Source organism: Ranitomeya imitator, chromosome 7 (assembly GCF_032444005.1).
Source record: "Ranitomeya imitator isolate aRanImi1 chromosome 7, aRanImi1.pri, whole genome shotgun sequence".
NCBI classification, from domain to species: Eukaryota; Metazoa; Chordata; class Amphibia; order Anura; family Dendrobatidae; genus Ranitomeya; species Ranitomeya imitator.
Genome location: NC_091288.1, coordinates 122,082,245 through 122,103,958, shown reverse-complemented (window position 1 = coordinate 122,103,958; position 21,714 = coordinate 122,082,245). Strand labels below are relative to the sequence as shown.

The 21,714-nt window shown below is 41.4% G+C and overlaps 1 protein-coding gene across 1 annotated transcript in view; it reads right to left on the bottom strand.

Annotated features, from left to right (window-relative positions):
• COL3A1 (collagen type III alpha 1 chain) overlaps nucleotides 1-21,714 on the bottom strand; it is a 335,593-nt gene that overhangs the window by 205,989 nt on the left and 107,890 nt on the right. The window contains exons 11-13 of the mRNA XM_069733786.1: nucleotides 16,952-17,005; nucleotides 16,706-16,750; nucleotides 11,752-11,805 (exon numbers count right to left, since the gene is read on the bottom strand). Coding sequence (XP_069589887.1) covers nucleotides 11,752-11,805; nucleotides 16,706-16,750; nucleotides 16,952-17,005 — 153 coding nt within the window. The remainder of the gene's footprint in view (nucleotides 1-11,751; nucleotides 11,806-16,705; nucleotides 16,751-16,951; nucleotides 17,006-21,714) is intronic.

Sequence of the window (21,714 nt, the reverse complement as noted above, 5' to 3'; positions counted from 1 at the left end):
TCACCAGCAGGAGCTGTACTCCTTTTTGTCCTCCCCTAGTAGTCAGTGTCAGTGTCTCATGGTTTGATTTAAGTTAGATACATGTGGGTGGAACTACATAGCGAAGTAAACACTGAAAATGAAATTTTTCTGTATTCTATAATTCCTCAACATCACTGAGAAGTTGGAGGGACTTCTGCATAATCAGATGGAGTGGGCTATACAGGCTGGTAAAGTAGTGATTACTGGATATTTTAACCAGGTATTGATGATTCTGCTTCAATGACAAAGGGGAGAAAATTCATCTACTTTTTGCAGAATAATTTTATGGGTCAGTTTATAGAAGACACAACAACAGATGATGGTCTGCTGGACCTGGTCATTTCTAACAATATAATCACACAATTACGGTATGTCCAATAATATTTACACTACATACTTAGCATAGTAATAAGCTCATTGTGAAAAGCTTTTATCGTTGATGGTGACTGCTAGGATCACCCATCAATGAATATTTGGTTTTGTCACAATGGCAAACAATGTACCGTAATTGCAATAATAATATTTGTTTTCAAATAATTTTATTTGTGTTATACAATGTGTGCTATTTTGATGTGCAGAGAAAAATTAGAAGGGCCACTGCAGTCCACTAGAAAATACATCACCTTCATGATCAAGTCAAATTTTACAAATCTGACCACTATCACTTTATGAGGTAATAACTCTGGAACGCTTCAACACATCCCACTGGTTTTGAGAATGTTTTTTTCAACAAATATTGTACTTCAGGATAGTGGTAAAATTTCTTCAATGTGACTTGTGTTTATTTGAGAAAAAAATGGAAATTTGGCAAATTTTTTTCAATTTTGCGTTTTATGCCCTTAAATCAGAGAGTTATGTCCAACAAATTATTTAATAATTAACATTTGCCACATGGGTCAAACATCACCAATGATTGTTTCGAGCACCTATATTACTGGAGTAATAGGTGGACTATATTTACTGACCCACCTTTGTTTTTATTTCTGCTAATCGATTAACTATATATACACTGAAAAGGTGGGGTGATAGGATTATATTCCGGTGTGTTATAAGGTGAAAATACAAAGGGGGCTTTCACTGACACTATTATGTCTGATTGAGTGCATACAGCTTTTCATCATGTAGGTCACATTGATTGTGACAAACATATGCGCTCCACCAACCAGAATGAGAATTAGTCCAGTAAAAAATGAATGCGGGTGCGCATTTGTGTTCCAGTGCAGTTGGCGCTGGATGCTGGTAGTAATGTAAGCTCCCATGAGGCAGAAATAACAGGTACCTGCATGTGCATAAGCCGCCTGAGTCCTTCCTCGGATCCGGAAACCATTATGGTAACCTCATTATACATTGAGGCCCCGGCACGCCATACTCACCCATCACCTACTATGGCATACTCCTATCTTGGGTCCCCTGATGAGCCTTGACAAAGGGTGGGGACGAAATGCATAGGGATTAGGGACAATTGACCCTGACAACAATCAGGTAAGTGATCCACTGGGATCTTTTCCAAAATGAATTTCTTTTCTGTCTATGATTGATGACGGAGCACACATGCACCTTGCCTAATGCAGTATAGCATGCCAATTGCATTGATAGGGCACGTATTCACCTTTATCAAATAGATGTGACTTACCAGATTTTGATATACAAGCACACATGCACTTTATCTAATTTTATGTGGCATATCTAAAACATGGGGTTGACTATTTTGAGAGAATTCTATTAGGACCCAGTGAACTATCAAACACCCTCCTTAGCAACGTGGACCTCTGGATTCTCTTTGTGACTCTTTTTGTTTGCATATCTACTTCAAGTAGAAAAGACTGCTATTTACAGACTCACTGCAGTCTACAGCTTCCCCCACAGCCACAGACAAGCAGAATCATAGACAGTGAGATATATGTTGTGTGTATGTGGTTAAGTATTATAACACTATATTAGGGGCATGAAGCGACTCTGAAGGACTGCCGACATTGAGTGGGGGTGCCATATCGAATTTTAGGGTGCCAACCTCCAAAGTCAGGTAGGACAACAGATTAAAAAGCATCAATGAGGGTCATTTGAGGTTACTTGCAATGAATATATTCTTTACTGTACAAAAATGCTGCATAGAAGGTGTTTTTTTTAATAATTTTTTGGAATAAACACTCTTAATTATATTAATTAAAAGTTAATTTTTAAAAGGGTTTTTTGATCATGCTGGTTTATTCTCTAAGCTTTTACCCATTCAGTACTGGTTATTGTCACCTAAAAACTGCACCCCTATAGAGGCTCAAAACCACATTCAAGAAGTTTATTAACACATCAGGTGCTTCAAAGGAATTTTTGAAATGTGGAAAGAAAAAATGACCATTTAACTTTTTGTCACAAAAATGTTACTTTAGACCCAATTTTTTTCTTATTTTCGCAAGTCTAAAAGGAAAAAAATGGACCACAAAATTTGTTGTGCAATTTCCGCTGAGCATGATGATACTCAATATGTGGGGGAAAACTACTGTTTAGGCACATGGCAGGGTTCGGAAGGGAAGGAGCGCCATTTGACTTTTTAACCCCTTTCTGACATTAGACGTACTATCCCATCGAGGTGGGGTGGGCCCCTATGACCACCAACGGGATAGTACGTCATATGCGATCGGCAGCGCTCACGGGGGGAGCGCCGCCGATCGCAGCCGGGTGTCAGCTGTATATCGCAGCTGACATCCGGCACTATGTGCCAGGAGCGGTCTCGGACCGCCGCCAGCACATTAACCCCTGGCACACCGCGATCAAAGATGATCGCGATGTGCCAGCGGTATAGGGAAGCTTCCCGCAGGGAGGGGCTCCCTGCGGGCTTCCCTGAGCCCCCCCGCAGCAACGCGATGTGATCGCGTTGCTGCGAGGGTCTTACCTCCCTCCCTGCCTGCTCCAGCCCCGGATCCAAGATGGCCGTGGATCCGGGTCCTGCAGGGAGGGAGGTGGCTTTACAGAGCCTGCTCAGAGCAGGCACTGTGAAGCCTGCAGCACTGTAAGTCAGATCAGTGATCTGACAGAGTGCTATGCAAACTGTCAGATCATTGATCTGTGATATCCCCACCTGGGACAAAATAAAAAAGTTAAAAAAAAAAATTTCCAAATGTGTAAAAAAAAATTAAAAAAAATATTCCTAAATAATGAAAAAAAAATATTATTCCCATAAATACATTTCTTCATCTAAATAAAAAAAAAAAACAATAAAAGTACACATATTTAGTATCGCCGCGTCCGTAATGACCCAACCCATAAAACTGGCCCACTAATTAACCCCTTCAGTAAACACCGTCAGAAAAAAAAAAACGAGGCAAAAAACAAAGCTTTATTATCATACCGCCGAACAAAAAGTGGAATAACACGCGATCAAAAAGACAGATATAAATAACCATGGTACTGCTGAAAACGTCATCTTGTCCTGCAAAAAACGAGCCACCACACAGCATCATCAGCAAAAAAATTAAAAAAAGTTATAGTCCTGAGAATAAAACGATGCAAAAATAATTATTTTTTCTGTAAAATAGTTTTTATTGTATAAAAGCGCCAAAACATAAAAAATGATATAAATGAGGTGATGCTGTAATCGTACTGACCCGAAGAATAAAACTGCTTTATCAATTTTACCAAACGCGGAATGGTATAAACGCCTCCCCCAAAAGAAATTCATGAATAGCTGGTTTTTGGTCATTGTTACTCACAAAAATCAGAATAAAAAGCGATCAAAAAATGTCACGTGCCCGAAAATGTTACCAATAAAATCGTCAACTCGTCCTGCAAAAAACAAGACCTCACATGACTCTGTGGACCAAAATATGGAAAAATTATAGCTATCAAAATGTGGTAACGCAAAAAATATTTTTTGCAATAAAAAGCGTCTTTCAGTGTGTGACGGCTGCCAATCATAAAAATCCGCTAAAAAACTCGCTATCAAAGTAAATCAAACCCCCCTTCATCACCCCCTTAGTTAGGGAAAAATTAATAAAAAATTATTTATTTCCATTTTCCCATTAGGGCTAGGGCTAGGGTTAGGGCTAGGGTTAGGGCTAGGGTTAGGGTTAGGGTTAGGGCTAGGGTTAGGGCTAGGGTTAGGGCTAGGGTTAGGGTTAGGGTTAGGGCTAGGGTTAGGGTTGGAGCTACAGTTAGGGTTGGGGCTAAAGTTAGGGTTTAGATTACATTTACAGTTCGGAATAGGGTTGGGATTAGGGTTAGGGGCGTGTCAGGGTTAGAGGTGTGGTTAGGGTTACTGTTGGAATTAGGGTTAGGGGTGTGTTTGGATTAGGGTTTCAGTTATAATTGGGGGGTTTCCACTGTTTAGGCACATAAGGGGCTCTCCAAACACGACATGGCGTCCGATCTCAATTCCAGCCAATTCTGCGTTGAAAAAGTAAAACAGTGCTCCTTCCCTTCCGAGCTCTCCCGTGTGCCCAAACAGGGGTTTACCCCAACATATGGGGTATCAGCGTACTCAGGACAAATAGGACAACAACTTTTGGGGTCCAATTTCTCCTGTTACCTTTGGGAAAATACAAAACTGGGGGCTAAAAAATAATTTTTGTGGGAAAAAAAAAGATTTTTTATTTTCACGGTTCTGCGTTATAAACTGTAGTGGAACACTTGGGGGTTCAAAGTTCTCACAACACATCTAGATGAGTTCCCTGGGGGGTCTAGTTTCCAATATGGGGTCACTTGTGGGGGATTTCTACTGTTTAGGTACATTAAGGGCTCTGCAAACGCAATGTGATGCCTGCAGACCATTCCATCTAAGTCTACATTCCAAATGGAGCTCCTTCCCTTCCGAGCCCTCCCATGCGCCCAAACAGTGGTTCCCCCCCACTTATGGGGTATCAGCGCACTCAGGACAAATTGGACAACAAATTTTGGGGTCCAATTTCTCCTGTTACAGTCGGGAAAATACAAAACTGGGGGCTAAAAAATAATTTTTGTGGGAAAAAATTTTTGTTTTATTTTTACGGCTCTGCATTATAAACTTCTGTGAAGCACTTGGTGGGTCAAAGTGCTCACCACACCTCTAGATAAGTTCCTTAGGGGGTCTACTTTCTAAAATGGTGTCACTTGTGGGGGGTTTCAATGTTTAGGCACATCAGGGGCTCTCCAAACGCAACATGGTGTCCCATCTCGATTCCAGTCAATTTTGCATTGAAAAGTCAAATGGCGCTCCTTCGCTTCCGAGCTCTGTCATGCACCCAAACAGTGATTTACCCCCACATTTGGGGTATCGGTGTACTCAGGACAAATTATACAACAACTTTTGGGGTCCATTTTCTCCTGTTACCCTTGGTAAAATAAAACAAATTGGAGCTGAAGTAAATTTTTTGTGAAAAAAAGTTAAATGTTCATTTTTATTTAAACATTCCAAAAATTCCTGTGAAGCACCGCAAGAGTTAATAAACTTCTTGAATATGGTTTTGAGCACCATGAGGGGTGCAGTTTTTAGAATGGTGTCACACTTGTGTATTTTCTATCATATAGACCCCTCAAAATGACTTCAAATGAGATGTGGTCCCTAAAAAAAATGGTGTTGTAAAAAAGAGAAATTGCTGGTTAACTTTTAACCCTTATAACTCCCTAACAAAAAAAAATTTTGGTTCCAAAATTGTGCTGATGTAAAGTAGACATGTGGGAAATAGTACTTATTAAGTATTTTGTGTGACATATCTCTGTGATTTAATTGCATAAAAATTCAAAGTTGGAAAATTGCGAAATTTTCATAATTTTCGCCAAATTTCCGTTTTTTTCACAAATAAACGCAGGTACTATCAAAGAATTTTTACCACTATCATGAAGTACAATGTGTCACGAGAAAACATTGTCAGAATCACTGGGATCCGTTGAAGCGTTCCAGAGTTATAACCTCATAAAGGGACAGTGGTCAGAATTGTAAAAATTGACCCGGTCATTAACGTGCAAACCACCCTTGGGGGTAAAGGGGTTACATGTAAAATTTGCTGGAATAATTAGCAGATGCCATGTTGCGTTTTGAGAGCCCCAGATGTACCTAAACAATGAAAACTGCCCACAAATGACTCCATTTTGTAAACTAGACCCCTGAGGGAACTTATCTAGAAGTGTGAGCACCTTGAAACCCCAGATTCTTAACAAAAGTTTATAATGTTGAGCGCTGAAAATAAAAAAAACATGTTTTCCCCACAAAAATGTTTCTTAACTCCAAATTTTGCAATTTCATAAAGGAAGAAGGAGAAGTTATCCATACAATTTGTTTTGCAATTTCTCCTGAGTACGCCAATACCACATACATGGGGAGAAACTACTGTTTCGGCTCATAGCTGGGCTTCGAAAGGAAGGAACTCTATGTGACTTTTTGATTGCAAAATTTGGTGGAATAATTAGTGGATGACATGTCCCGTTTGGAGAGCCCCTGATGTGCCTAAACAGGGGAAACCCCAACAAGGGAAACTAGAACTCTCAGGAAACTTATGTAGATGTGTGGTGAGCACCTTGAGTCACTAGATGTTTCACAAAGGTTTTTAACATTGAGCGGTGAAAATAAAAAGAAAATACCTAATTTTTCCCATAGAAATGTTTTTAGGCCCAAATTTTTCTTTTTCATTATGGTAACAGGAGAAATTGCACCATAAAATTTGTTGTGCAATTTCTCCTGAGTACAACGATACTTAATATGTGGAAGAAAACTACTGTTTGGTGCTAACAGAAGGGCTGGGAAGGGAAGAGCACCATTTGACTTTTTGAATGTAAACTTTGCTAAAATAATTAGCGGACACCATGTTGCGTTTGGAACGCCACGATGTGTTTAAACAGTGGAAACTGCCCACAACTGGCAACCCTCAGGGAACTTATCTAGATGTGTGGGAAGCAGCAACTTGAATTCCCGGGTGCTTTCCAGAAGTTTACAACTTTAAGCGGTTAAGCATGTTTTTATCCCCAAATATTGCAGTTTCACAAGGGTCGAATGAGGGCTGTTGGAGGATATAGCGCAAAAATAGGGTCTTATCTGAGATATAATTGGTTGATACAATTAAATTGTACTCACCAGATGTAGCTAAAATAAAGATGTAGCAAAAATAAAGCTTTGAGAGAATTCGCTGCAGAAGATCCACAGGTTCAGTAGAGACTGGCCGTTAAATGAAAGTAATGGGAGAAAGTGTGGTTTTGTTCTGCGCTGCTGAATCACTGAAAGCCTGAATGTATTAGTAAATGTGGTTTTTATTCAATAAAAATTATAAATAAAAACCACATTTACTAATTCATTCAGACTTTCAGTGATTCAGCAGTGCAGAACAAAACCACACTTTCTTCCATTACTTCAATTTATCAAGGGTAATATGAGAAATTACACGAAACAATTTGTTGTGTAACTTCTTCTGTGTGTGCTAGTACCCTACATGTGGGGGAAAACTGCTGTTTGGGCACACAGCAGGGCTTGGAAGAAAAAGAGCGCCATTTGACTTTTTGATTGCAAAATGGAATAATTTGCAAATTCCATTTCACATATGGAGAATCCCTGATCTGCCTAAACAGTGGAACCTCCCCATAAGCGACTCCATTTTGGAAAGTAGATCCCTCAGGGAACTTATCTAGATGTATGGTGAGCACATGGAACCCCCAGGTGTTTCAGAGAAGTTTATAATATTGAGCCTTGAAAATGAAAAAATGACATTTCTATAAAAAAAAAATTATTTTATCCCCAATTTTTTTTATTTTCACACGGACAGCAGGAGAATATCGACCCCAAAATTTGCTATGCAAGCTCTCCTGAGTACGCAGATACTCAATATGTAATTGTAAACTACTGTTTGGGATCATAGCAGAACTCAGAAAAGGAGTGACATTTTGATGGAATGGTCTGGCGGTGTAATGTCTTATTTCAAGAGCCCCTGATGTGCCTAAAAAGTGGAAAACCCCTAAAGTGACACCATTTTGGAAGCTAGATGTTAGGGCTAGCGGAACGCACCGAGTAAATAGAGATGTTTATTGATATTGGTGCGTTCGCAGCCCGGGGTCCACCGTGCAGGAGTACCTGCTGCTAGCAAACGGCGGAGCTATACGGCGGTATAGACTAACTCAGTTAATTCACTGAGTAGCCGTGAAAGGAAAGCACTGTGCCCTGTTAGACTCCACAGAGGCACAGGCTAACTGCCCAAACAGAGAGCAGTCAGTGGTCACACAAACACACAAAACTCCTCGCCGGAGGAGCCAGCATTCTAGGGGCTTATTTCAGCCGGGTCCCTGAATACACTCAGACTCAATCTCCTCGCCGGAGGAGCCAGCATTCTAGGGGCTTATTTCAGCCGGGTCCCTGAACACACATACATGTGACCACACTGGCGCAAAGCACATAACATAAGACAATACTAGCGCATGGCCGTGCGGTCATGCGCAGTTTATATAGTTGCAGCACAGGAAGCTGCTACTGAAGTTTTTGCCCTTTCAGGACCTTCCAGAAGGACCAATGGAATGTACTGCAGCACCTGAGCATGTGACCGAACATGTGGCCCTCGACCTCCAATGGGAGACCCTGCCCTGGGCATGCTCAGTGTGAGTAAACAAGGACTTAGTCCTAGAGAGGCTCGCTCGCCGCAGATCAGTGCAGGGTACCATAGGAAAGCCAGAAAAGGCAGTAGTGACCCTATGCACCGAATCAGCCCCAGCGAGGCGCTGGGAGCGACGTCTCCGCTGAGCAGAGCCCACTGCGGCCGATACCGAATGGGAGACCGCAGCAGACACGGATCGAGATTCCCCCTGTGCAGCAGAGGAAACTCGACTCCTAACACTAGACCCCTCAAGTAATGTATCTAGATGTGTGCTGAGCACCATGAATCCCCAGCTGCTTCACAGAAATTTATCACGTAGAGCCATAAAAATAATAAAATCACATTTTTCTCATTAAAATGTTATTTTGCCAAAAAAAAGGTATTTCTACAAGGATAGCAGGAGTACAATGTCTACTGTCTACTGAGTCTACTGAAAACCCATTTGAGGTCAAAAAGTGCAAAGCGCAGAAGGAAAGAAGTGCAATATTGGGGTTAACATTTTGCTGCACTGGTTTGAGGGTACTATGTCACATTGGCAGAGCCCCAGAGGTGCCAGAACAGCAGAACCCACCATAAGAGACTCCATTTAACATACTACACCTATCAATGAATTCATCTAGGGGTGCAGTGATCATATTGTCACCAAATATGGGTCACAGAATTTTATACCATTGGGCAATGAATACAAAAATAATTACATTTTTACCACCAAAATTTTGTTTGGCCCCAGATTTTATATTTTCCCACTGGGAAATGGTTAAAAATAACACCAAATTGTGTACCACAATTTCTGCTGAATTTAGAAATATGTGGTTGTACAGTACTGCTTAGCCATTCAGCAATACTTGGAAGGGACGTAGCGATTTTGGCAAATAGCACTCCATTCCTGCCGAGTCTCGCCATATGGCTAATCAGCACTGTTATACAGGAGGCATCCTGGAGTGCATAATTTTCTGTAATAGTTTACAGAATCCATATACAGAGCCCCTAAATGCTAGAAGAGCAGAATTCCCCCTTAAGTGACCCTATTTTGGAAATTATATCCTTTCCGGAATTTATCGACAGATGTCGTGACAATTTTGATTCCATGTCTGTTTCCAGAAACATGTGGCAGTGGATATTGCTAAGTGAAAATTGCAAACTACCATTGTAGTAACCAGTACATTGTAGTGACTGGTACGTTGTGGTGCCCATTTATTGTGCCAAGCTCACACAACCATAAATTAGGCAGGTTCCCATCGCTAAAGAAATGCCAAATATGTGGACAATGCGGCTCAGGGCAGTCCCACACGTCCAGATAATTCCGGTACCGGAATTATCCGTGTCCGTGTGCCCCTGCGTTTCTGTGGCACATCAGTGTGGCACACGTGTGCCGCCCATGTACCCACTGGGTACCACACGCACCATGCAGGAGACAGCGCTAAAGTTTAGCGCTGTCCCCTGCATCTGGTGCTGAAGCCGCCATTCATATCTTCCCTGCAGCAGCGTTTGCTGTAGAGAAGATATGAATAATGGTGTGTAAAATCAAGATCTTTCAGGTTACATAGGGGGCTTATTTACAGCATTACAGAGTGCTGTAGATAAGCCCCTAATGGCGGTGGCCGCAGCTTATATGCGAAAAATGAGGTGACAGATTCCCTTTAAGAGATGATGAACTTGAGTGGGGACCTCCTTTTTGTGGACTGAGCTGAAGCTTTTATTGGGAACATTTTACATAACATTTTGGATCACATTTATCCGGCATTCATTATGTTTCCCTTTAAATCTCCTACCGAGTAATGTAATTCAGATAAAATCCCTGAGGAATCCATTCACTATAATGAGGCATCAAAGTTACACTAGACTCTGTTTGGCCTCTGTTCAGCTGTGTACTTTTTTCAGAGTTGCACAAAACTGTGGCCGATGGCACTTTTATGCACTCTTAATAAAAAGACAGATACTGCCATATCACAGGTCAGACAACGTCCACGATGCCTCCATCTCCCTCATTATAGGGAATCTTCTGCCGGGGTTCCATCTAAATCATGTATTTCAGAGATTTACACGGAAACCTCAGAGTAAGTGATCAGCCTAAAGCACAGGATAAATGTGAGCTGAGCATTACTGTGATCTTTAGGAGGCAGAATGAACAATTCAACAGCAGGTGAAGAAGTGGTTTTATTAATTTTTAACGTCACTTCTCATGGGGTATAAGTGATTAGATTATCTTATTCTTCAGGTTGGTGCGATTACAGCAAAACTAGAATTTATATCAAGTTTTTTTTGTTTGGCTGCTGTCACACAATTAAAGATGTTTTTTTCAAAAACTAGCTTTTGCATCACCATATTTTGAAAGCTATAACTTTTCTATATTTCTGCTGACAAAGTCTTGTGATGGCTTATTATATTGTGGGACAAGTTGATGTGTTTATTTTTTTACCATTTTCAGGCTCATGACATTTTTTGATCGATCGCTCTTCTGATTTTTGGGAGGCAGAATAAGCAAAAACCAACAAGGAATATTCAGGATTTTTATTTTGGTTTTTTATGCCGTTCTGCGTATTGTAAATTTGATAAGACAGCTTTATTCTTTGGGTTAGTACAATTACATTTAATTATTTTTATATACATTATTATTTTGTGATTTTTTTTTTTACATTTTTGCAACTTTTTTTATTTTTTTTTAACTTATTTACATAGTCCCACTATGCTACTTTCACTTTCTGCAGTCTGATCGCAATTAAAAGGCATAGCAATGGAGGAGCAATGCAGGAGCCTTATAACCTGTCAGTGCTGCATATGCAAGTTAGTTAGATCATGTACTGTGCACGGTCTAACTAGTTTCCTAGTGCCTGGTGACCCGGATGTCATAATGACGACTTCAGGTTACTATTGCAACGATCAGGCCCCCCGCGATGACGTCACGGGGGAGCCGATCCAAGGGCAGAGGAGCTTTTTCCCTCTCCCTGCAGGTTAAATACTGCGATCACAGCATTTACGGTGTCAAAGAGCCGGGTATCAGCTGTCGGAATCAGCCTACACATGGCGTCCATTGCATGCACAGCTTTTATGTGAGCAAAATCGCCATGACGTATCCATACATCTAAGGTCGTTAACTACTAGGTACATGGACGAATGGATACGTCTAAGGTCATAAAAGGGTTAATGGGAAAACTCATTTAAGTATGGCTCAGATATGCCTCAAATTACTTACAGCTGGTCCAGGTGATCCAGGACGGCCTCTCTCACCAGCTTGTCCTCTTGGTCCCTAAAAAAATAAAATAATAATAATTGTAGTAGTAATGGAAACACAAATTACGGTATATTTTCTATAGTATGATGGGGACCCGACATATGATACTAGTATCTAATTTGTCTAGAAGGGGTTAAAGAAGTTTATAAACGTAGGACTAAGTCAAAGATTATATAGAAATGGTGGCAGAATGAGAACTTATCGTATTCAGAGAGGTTATAGGGCTCTTTAGTTGTGTTGTGCTGTGTTAAAGTCATTTTCAAAGGACTCAAAATGGAACGTTAGTTCCTTTGATCTAAAAGCAATTAAAGAGAACCTGTCATGTCCCCAAACACTAATAATCTCCAAATAAGGTTAATCTGCAGGCTAACAGTATTTTAAACTGCACTGAAAGCCCAGCTGCAGGAGCAATGGTCTTTATTCCTCTCAGCAACCTACAGCATTCAGACATAGAGGTCGGCACACTAAGTACACAGTGAGCTGTAATAACACCTTGACTGAGAGCCATGCATTGTGATGGTGCAGAGCTGGCTGTCAGTCTGTTCCAGGGCAAGAGCACAGCTCCTCTCCCAATGCTCCGAGCAGTGACTGAAGCCTCGCTGCCTGTGCCTCTGCTACTTGAGGCCGAGAGCTGCCGGGAGGAATATAGGCCATTTCCTTGTTGTAGCCTAGCTTTCAGAATGGTGGCTATGAAGCCTTAGAACACTATTGTCCTGCAGATTATCCGCATATATACAGACTAATAGCATCTGAAGATATAACAAGTTCCTCTTACAGGAGGTATCAAGATTACTAAACTAATGTAAAATGGTCGCCATCAAATATTGTGATTAATTCACAGTTAGGCCGGGGTCACAATAGCGATGAATACAGACGAGTGCTTTGTGATAAAACATTGAATAGCACTCTGACCAGTATTCATGGGGCAGCTCACATCACCGTTTTTTTTCTCTGCCGTTTTCAGTGTGCGAGTGAAATCACAGCATTCTGCGATTGTCACCACCACTTGGCCGAGTCTCGGCTCGCTCGCACCCATATAAGCCTATGGGTGCGAGTGAGACAGCGCACATCACTCAGATATCATCCGAGTGATGTGTGTTAAACGCTGACCACGGCAATGGAGGAGATGGAGAAAGTCATTTCTCCGCCTCCTCTAAAGCTGTGCTCCGATCCTCTGTGCGAAAGGCTCGGAGCACAGACTCATGACACTTGGCTCCCGCTCGCAGCAGAGCAGGAGCCGAGGGTCATTAGCATATCGCATCCAATGCTCTCGCATCAGATGCCACATGCTCATCTGACCCCGGCCTTAAAGGGAGTCTGTCAGCCCCAAATTAAACCACTTGTACAGGTATGTAAGGGGCTTAGGCCTTGAAAAATATCACACTTGTCTTATTTCAGTCGTTTAGTTGCCAATAAAAAGAACAATTTATTTCATATGCAAATTATTTACCAAACTATTTACATCCTTGGAGTGGCGAAGTGCTTGGTGCTGTTACACCCCCTCAATTTGCATACTGAGCACTTTGTCACATCTTGATTGAAAGTGCTTAAATGAGAACTACATCAACCTAATCACTGGCTGTGCACCTCCACAATGACACAACAATGTGTGTATACCTCCTAAATTTTGAAGAACAGAAAGAGAGCCAGATCATGCAAATTGTGGCCACTCCCAATCTACGCCCATTTACCATTTTTTTGCTCCCTGGCAGGAGGAGATGTCAGAGGGGCGCTGCCAGTGAGGACATTCAGTAGACACCTGAGACTGCAGGGTGTAGACCCAAAACCAGGACTGTCTGTAGTATACGGGACAATAGGGACTAGAGATGATCAGATGGATTTACAGGACTCCGGTCCTGTGTCCACGACAGTGCTACTTGGAGGCTGGATGAGAGGCTGCGAATCTCTAACCTTGCGGCGTCCCTTCAACGGCTTTTGATTAGCTAGAGCTAGCGGGACTTCATCTGTGCCCCAAAGAACTTTCTCATCTTCATGTAGCTTTATTAAGTGACATCCAGCTTTTTTGTGTCTGTAAGGCAGTGTTCATACATTGGTGACTGGTGACTGTGTTTTTTGGTTTAATGCAGGAACCGCAACAAACTAAACAATAACTTTCTTTTACGCCATATTTGATGCATTTTTGGTGCAGATGTGAAGCTGAGCTTTTAATGTGTTTTTATAGTACAGAAAAGCTTTGATTCTGCACTTAATAAAGTTACTGCAGTTTTTACATGCGCTTTTTTGGGCTCACATAGAAGCATTTAGAGAGAAAAAAGCACCAAAACCACACAGTTCATTAGAATCCGTGGGCGAAAGATATAGACAAAATAAAGGGTAAAAACGGTTAAGTATGAGGAGATGGAAGGAAAAATATGGTTTATTAAGGAAAATGGAAAAAAGAAAAAATCAAGCTATAGAAAGAAAATGAAAAAGATTAGTATGTACAGTATGGGCAAGGGAATGAGGTTACAATAAACATATAATATACCTTATATATATAAAACATTTAAGAGGTAGGAGGGGAAGAAAAGCAATGGGAAAGGTAAGGAAAGAACAAGGAAAGGAAGAACAGCAGTAAACAGGTGCAGAAACAAGCAATTAGGGAAATACTGACTGTTACATCATGTAAAATTCTGTTTGTTGAATTCTATAGCGGGCGCAGTTGTCATGAAATCACATCCACTTTGGACAGTTAAACACATCAGAATCATTGTGCAAAAAAGCAGCAGAGAATACGCAGCATTTACCCTACATTTGAACACGGTCTAAATTTCAACGCAAAGTGGACGTGATTGCATGAAATCTCCGCTCTCTATGGTCTGAAGACGCTGCTGTATTCTGCAGTTTTGGTGCACTTTTCCTCTATAGGTTTCTTCTAAAAAAAATTCATGAATAAAAATAACGAATGAATAAAAAAAAAATGCCATTGCATTTCTAAACACAGAAGCAAAGCTTTTCTGTACAGTAAAAAAAGCATTAAAACAAGGCTTCATATCTGCCCCAGAATTGCATCAAATAAGGGGGAAAATGCATAAAAGAAATGCAGCAAACATGCAATAATTGGAGAAGTTTGTTATTGTGTTGTCTGGTGCGAACACCTGCAGAAGAGGTTTAAGAGAAAAACTATCAATCACGTTGGAGTTGTGAGTATAGAGCCGGGAGGAAAGCTGTAACATGACAGGATGCAGGACTGAGCCCTCAAATCTGGACAGTCCCGCTGAATTCGGGACAGTTGGGTCTTCTTGTCTGCAGTGCCGTGCCAATCAGCAGCCACTGACCGACGCAATCAAAGAGCGTGCACACTGACATTGTGTGAGGGCACATGGCTACTCTCTTGTCAATGTCTCCCCCCTGCAGCTGCTTCTCAGTACAGTACTGCAGAAAGGAGCCAGCAATGAAGCCAGAAATAGCGCAATGTGATCGCGGCTGAGCTCTGCTGTGTCTGTGCTGAGGTGCAGAGCCAGTGGTTGAGTTCAGGCAGTTATCACACAATGTGATAACGCCAGCTCTCTGGAATGCACTTCCCCAGACGATCAGACTGATACCTAGCCCCGACCTATTCAAGCGCGCTTTGAAAACCCATCTCTTCAAACAAGCCTACCAAATCAACTACTCAGTAAACTAACTGTCCTGTTCCCTCCTTCCAAATATTATCTGCATGTGAATCTGCACCCTACTACTCATCTGTCTCCACACCCTCCATGCACATGATAACTGCACTTGATACTTGACTATTGCACTTAAACACACGGGCTGATGACCGCATCATGCAGCTTTATATGAAAATCCCTATTTATTATAATTGCCAGACCGGAAATAACAAGCACTTTTCACCTATTATGTCCCCCCATTTCCTTGTAGATTGTAAGCTTGCGAGCAGGGACATCACCCCTAATGTCACTGTTTAAATTGTCTTAACCTGTACCGAATTTATTGCTTGTACATGTCCCCGCTTAATTGTAAAGTGCTGCGGAATATGTTGGCGCTATATAAATAAAAATTATTATTATTATGTGTGTGCCAATTAAGCTTTGACAATGTGCTCCACATGTAAATTGTAGAGGCGAAATGATGCACCGAGCCCCTTCATTTTGGTGTGCAAAGGGTGCACTGGAGCCCCGTCTGAGCATGCAAAATAAATATCTTTTCTGGAAATTTTTATCACTAAAATCAATACTACAGGAATGATTAATTTGACAAAGCTGCCAAAGAGGTTACATATCATTTTGGAGGTGACAAACCTTCCTTGAAGGGGTGATATAGAGGTAGAGGTTGAAGAGAAGTCTGGATAGTGTTCAGGCTGCTTAATAAATGGAGCTTGTTCTTGACACTAAACAGTGTACGGAGGAGCAGCAGCGGGGTTAGAAGTTCTGTAAGAGTTGCGCTAATTTCTTCAATTGTCACCCCTGTGAGCAAAATGATATTCTTCTATCTTCCTATGTTATCTATGTGCCTCTGCATTATTGATGGCCATGTTTTTTATATATTTGTTTACTGAACATTTTCCATTAAGTTTATGTTGATTTTATGTGCAAATTCCCTTTTTAGAGAGAAAGCGGACGTGAACTCTATATTGCCACCTGTTGGACATAGTGTTCTTACAAGTCACAATCAACCCTTTAATGAGTCTTCCAATTTGACATAGGGTAAAAAGATTTGATTTTTTGTGAGTTTATAAGATTCTTCAGAAGTTACTCTCTAGAATTATAACATTAAATTTGCGACGTTTAGCCTTAAAGTAATTATAGTAGGTACATTTCTGGAAAATGTTACCACTCCTAGTGAACCCCTAATTCTACACCTGTCTTGAAGAAGCTTAGTGTAGGGGGTGAGTAAAGCCTTGTATTATTCTTGATTTGTTGTCTGATGCTATCATTACACAACATTATTAAGCAGGCTGAAAAAACATCATTACCACAGTGCCGGGCAATCCATTGTCCCCAGGAGCACCAGGTTCTCCCTAGTAAAGAAATGTATCAATGTCAGTGCAATAAAACCACAAATAATAATATTAAAACATTCAAAGCACAAAATAGTACAGAAAACAGACAGGAGAGCGAGCAGACAGTCAGGAGGTCCAACAGTGTCAGGATTTATGGCACAACAGCATCTCTGACTGTTTTCCAGACATAAAAGTTTTGTGCAGAATAAGGAGAATTACCCTGAGTCCAGGAGCTCCAGAATCTCCCTTCGCTCCATCCCTTCCATCTATACCCTGTAAAGAAGAAAGGTTGTAACATCATGCTATTAAAGGAATATACTTTGTCAAATCTTTCTTTTTGGTTGATCACACTGTTCGTATTACGAGTGTATGTGCACTAACATTATCTGTAGTTGGGTTCATTTTATGAGTGTATGTGTACTAACATCATCTGTATGTGTGCTCATATTACGAGTGTATTTGTACTAACATCATCTGTATGTGTGCTCATATTACGAGTGTATTTGTACTAACATCATCTGTATGTGTGCTCATATTACGAGTGTATTTGTACGAACATCATCTGTATGTGTGCTCATATTACAAGTGTATTTGTACTAACATCATCTGTATGTGTGCTCATATTACGAGTGTATTTGTACTAACACCATCTGTATGTGTGCTCATATTACGAGTGTATTTGTACTAACATCATCTGTATGTGTGCTCATATTACGAGTGTATTTGTACTAGCACCATCTGCATGTGTGTTCATATTACGAGTGTATTTGTACGAACATCATCTGTATGTGTGCTCATTAGTGTTAAGCGATACCTTCCGATATTTGAAAGTATCGGTATCGGATGGTATCGGCCGATACCGGCAAAATATCGGATCTCGCCGATACCGATACCCGATACCAATACAAGTCAATGGGACACAAATATCGGAATGTATCATCGATGGTTCCCAGGGTTTGAAGGAGAGGAAACTCTTCTTCAGGCCCTTGGAACCATATTAATGTAAAAAATAAAGATTAAAAATAAAAAAAAAGCTATACTCACCCCTCCGGCGAACCCTGGCTGTCACCGCTGCAAGCGTCCGCCTCTGTTCCTGAGAATTGCAGAGAGTGAAGGACCTTCGATAACGTCGCGGTCACCTGACCACTCACCTGACCGCGACATCATCGAAGGTCCTTCACTCACTACATTCTCAGGAACGGAGGCGGACACTTGCAGCGGTGAGAGCCAGGGTCCTTCGGAGGGGTGAGTATAGCCATATTTTTTATTTTTATTCTTTATTTTTTACATTAATATGGATCCCAGGGCCTGAAGGAGAGTTTCCTCTCCTCCAGACCCTTGGAACCATACGCACCGCACACTCCGATTCCGATTTCTGATATCACAAAAATATCGGAACTCGGTATCGGAATTCCGATACAGCAAATATCGGCCAATACCCGATACTTGCAGTATCGGAATGCTCAAAAATATTACGAGTGTATTTGTACTAACATCATCTGTATTTGTGTTCATATTACGAGTGTATTTGTACTAACATCATCTGTATGTGTGTTCATATTACGAGTGTATTTGTACTAACATCATCTGTATGTGTGTTCATATTACGAGTGTATTTGTACTAACATCATCTGTATTTGTGTTCATATTACGAGTGTATTTGTACTAACATCATCTGTATGTGTGTTCATATTACAAATGTATTTGTACTAACATCATCTGTATGTGTGTTCATATTACGAGTGTATTTGTACTAACTGTGAAGAAACGGGGTCAGTGGGTGCTCTCGTCCGCTGGCCTGGCTGTCTTTAGCAAGACTGCATGGACCACGGCTCAAGCCACTGAACGCCCGCTCTATCTCCCAGTGGGCAATACATTACACAGACAACACAGGGTTAAGGTAAAACAGTGTGGCAATACTTTATTGAACCACAGCACACAATAGCAAACAGAACAATCCCAACATGGCTGGAATTGCTTGATTACATGGGCGCATACAAAAGATCACTGCGTCTCCACGTATTTCCAGTATGACATGATGTCAGAGCTCCCAAGGTTGCTACTTTATCTGTGGATGCACGCACAGAGAAGAGGTAACGACAAGCATAGGGGATATGACCAAGAACTGTCCATAGTGTCCATACAAGGTCCAAAGCCAGTTGACCCGAGAGTCACCACCTGGCTTATCTGACCATCTCCACAGAACCTGGCGACCAGCGGGTCCCAAACCTGGCTTTCTCCAAACATATCCATGGTTCAGAGACGGTCACTGGATCAGATATGTGTCCTCCCAACCGGAGCCGAAAACCCCTAGGTTGTTTCCTATAGAATCATAGATCAGTGGCCCTCGTGATGGTACCATGATGAATTGGCTGCAGTCCTTTCTCTTGTCTGTTGGGTGGTGTGCAGAATGTCTGGCTGGTAACTCTGTGTTACTTCCATTTCCCAGGATGTGATCTCTGAGTCTTTTTATACCCAAGGTATGCAAGCTATTTTTAGAATTACCCAGGGTCCTTCAGTCCAACATCAAGATAAGGTAAACAATGGTCATGGGATTAAGTAGCACTATTAGCATATAAGCACACATCAATAAACAAAGCTTAACACACCATATGTACAGTCACTATTACAGACTTACACAGTATGTTAGATAGTATATCAGTTGGCAAGTCTGTCTTCTTGACCCACCAGACATAAACACTTAAATTCACAAGCCAATATACAGATGAAAAGCCAGTTCTTTTGGTTTGCAAAATACATGGTTGTCTGGGAAATTAGGATACAATCTGGTTTCTTCACACTAACCTCATCTGTATGTTTGTTCATATTACGAGTGTATTTGTACTAACATTATCTGTATGTGTGTTCATATTACGAGTGTATTTGTACTAACATTATCTGTATGTGTTCATATTACGATTATATGTGTACTAACATTATCTGTATGTGTGTTCATATTATGAGTGTATGCGTACTAGCATTATCTGTATGTGTGCTCATATTACGAGTGTATGTGTACTAGCATTATCTGTATGTGTGTTCATAGTATGAGTGTATGTGTACTAGCATTATCTGTATGTGTGCTCATATTACGAGTGTATGTGTAGTAGCATTATCTGTATGTGTGCTCATATTACGAGTGTATGTTTACTAGCATTATCTGTATGTGTGCTCATATTACGAGTGTATGCATACTAGCATTATCTGTATGTGTGTTCATATTATGAGTGTATGCGTACTACCGTAGCATTATCTCTATGTGTGCTCACATTACGAGTGTATGTGTACTAGCAATATCTGTATGTGTGTTCATAGTATGAGTGTATGTGTACTAGAATTATATGTATGTGTGTTCATATTACGAGTGTATGTGTACTAAAATTATCTGTATGTGTGCTCATATTACGAGTGTATGTCTACTAACATTATCTGTATGTGTGTTCATATTATGAGTGTATGTGTACTAACAATTGGTATTGTTCGATAGCTCAGTAGGATTCTCCTACCTTTAGGCCCCCTCCCCAAATTCCTGAATAGACCCCATCCCTAATAAAGACAGGATTCAAAACTTGGATAATAATTGGCCACAGTGGCCTTTATTATAAACATACAAACATAACGGTAAAGTAACGTGGGGTCCTTGAAGCTCCAAACTGGTGGTAAACCATAATATAGAGTGGACAGAAAAACAGACCATAATTTACTCCCAGCCGTTACCACCTGGCTCGGGAGCACCAAAATACCCCAAAGGGTTACCATTGTCCACTTAACACCTGGGAATCCGGCCCACCATTGCCAGGATTCCCCCAAACCACCAGACCCGAAACCAAACTTTTACACCAACTGAAGAATCCATATCCCAATGGATCCCCCAGGCCAATTTAGTATCAACTCTAAGGACCCCTCCCACCGCCACAACGAGGGTACTTGAACACCTCAAATACCCAAGGCCCCCCAAACTTGACCGCTATGGCCCTTTCAATACCGCTCTGCAATCCGAGAGCCCACAAATTGATGCCCACCACATTTAAATGGACACTGTCTCCCAGGAAAAATTCAACCCCCCTTTTGCCAGCTCAAAATGACGGATGAATAGACCTCCGTTCCTGACGACAAAGCTAGATACTGCCCGATTTACCTTAATTCTAGCTTTGTTAATCCTATCCACAGATCTGGCGTGTCGCCAGCACCTCCACGGGACGATATCCGACCACACCACGAGCAAATCTTCGTAAGACGCCCATAACCTCAGCAGATCGTGCTTAATATCCCGTATCAATTCACGACAAGGGCGAACCCCCAAATAGTTTCCCCCCACGTGAAATAATAAAATGTCAGGAGATCTATCCAACCTAATACCATTGTGTACCTCCTGCATAACCCCGCTCCAACACAAACCCCTAAAACTCAACCACCTGACCACGGCCACGTCATTTGAAAAACCAAGTTGATGTCTGTCGCACCGAACATCCGCTCGCCTCGCGCCCCAATAAACGAAAGAGTGGCCGACGATCCAAACCAACACAGGACTTTGACCTAAAAAAAACAAACAACTTAGAGTCCATTCAAATGACACAGCAAATACAGGCTTACAAGAAAAACCCCAGGCCTTCATGGTCTAACATAGCTCTTGTAACGCCCAGACTCCCAGCTCCCTTCGGTCGCGGCCCCAATACGAAATGAGTGAGACGCAAAACGAGAAGCGTCTAAACCCAGCCCCGACAAAGCTTTCCGAAAAATTGCAACAAACTGGAATTTGGATAAAAAAGATCCATCCTCATGACACAACAAAGGACCATTTACAGACGGACGAAAGCTAGTAAAAACCTGAAAACAACGAACAGGACACATAAGCGAACCACGGACCGAGCCCAACTCAACCCGTTTACCTTTTCCTGCCTGGTCCGTCTTCGACCGACGTAACCTGAAATGTAAACGACCCTCAATGAGCACTACATCCTTGGCCCAAAGCCCCCTCGTCT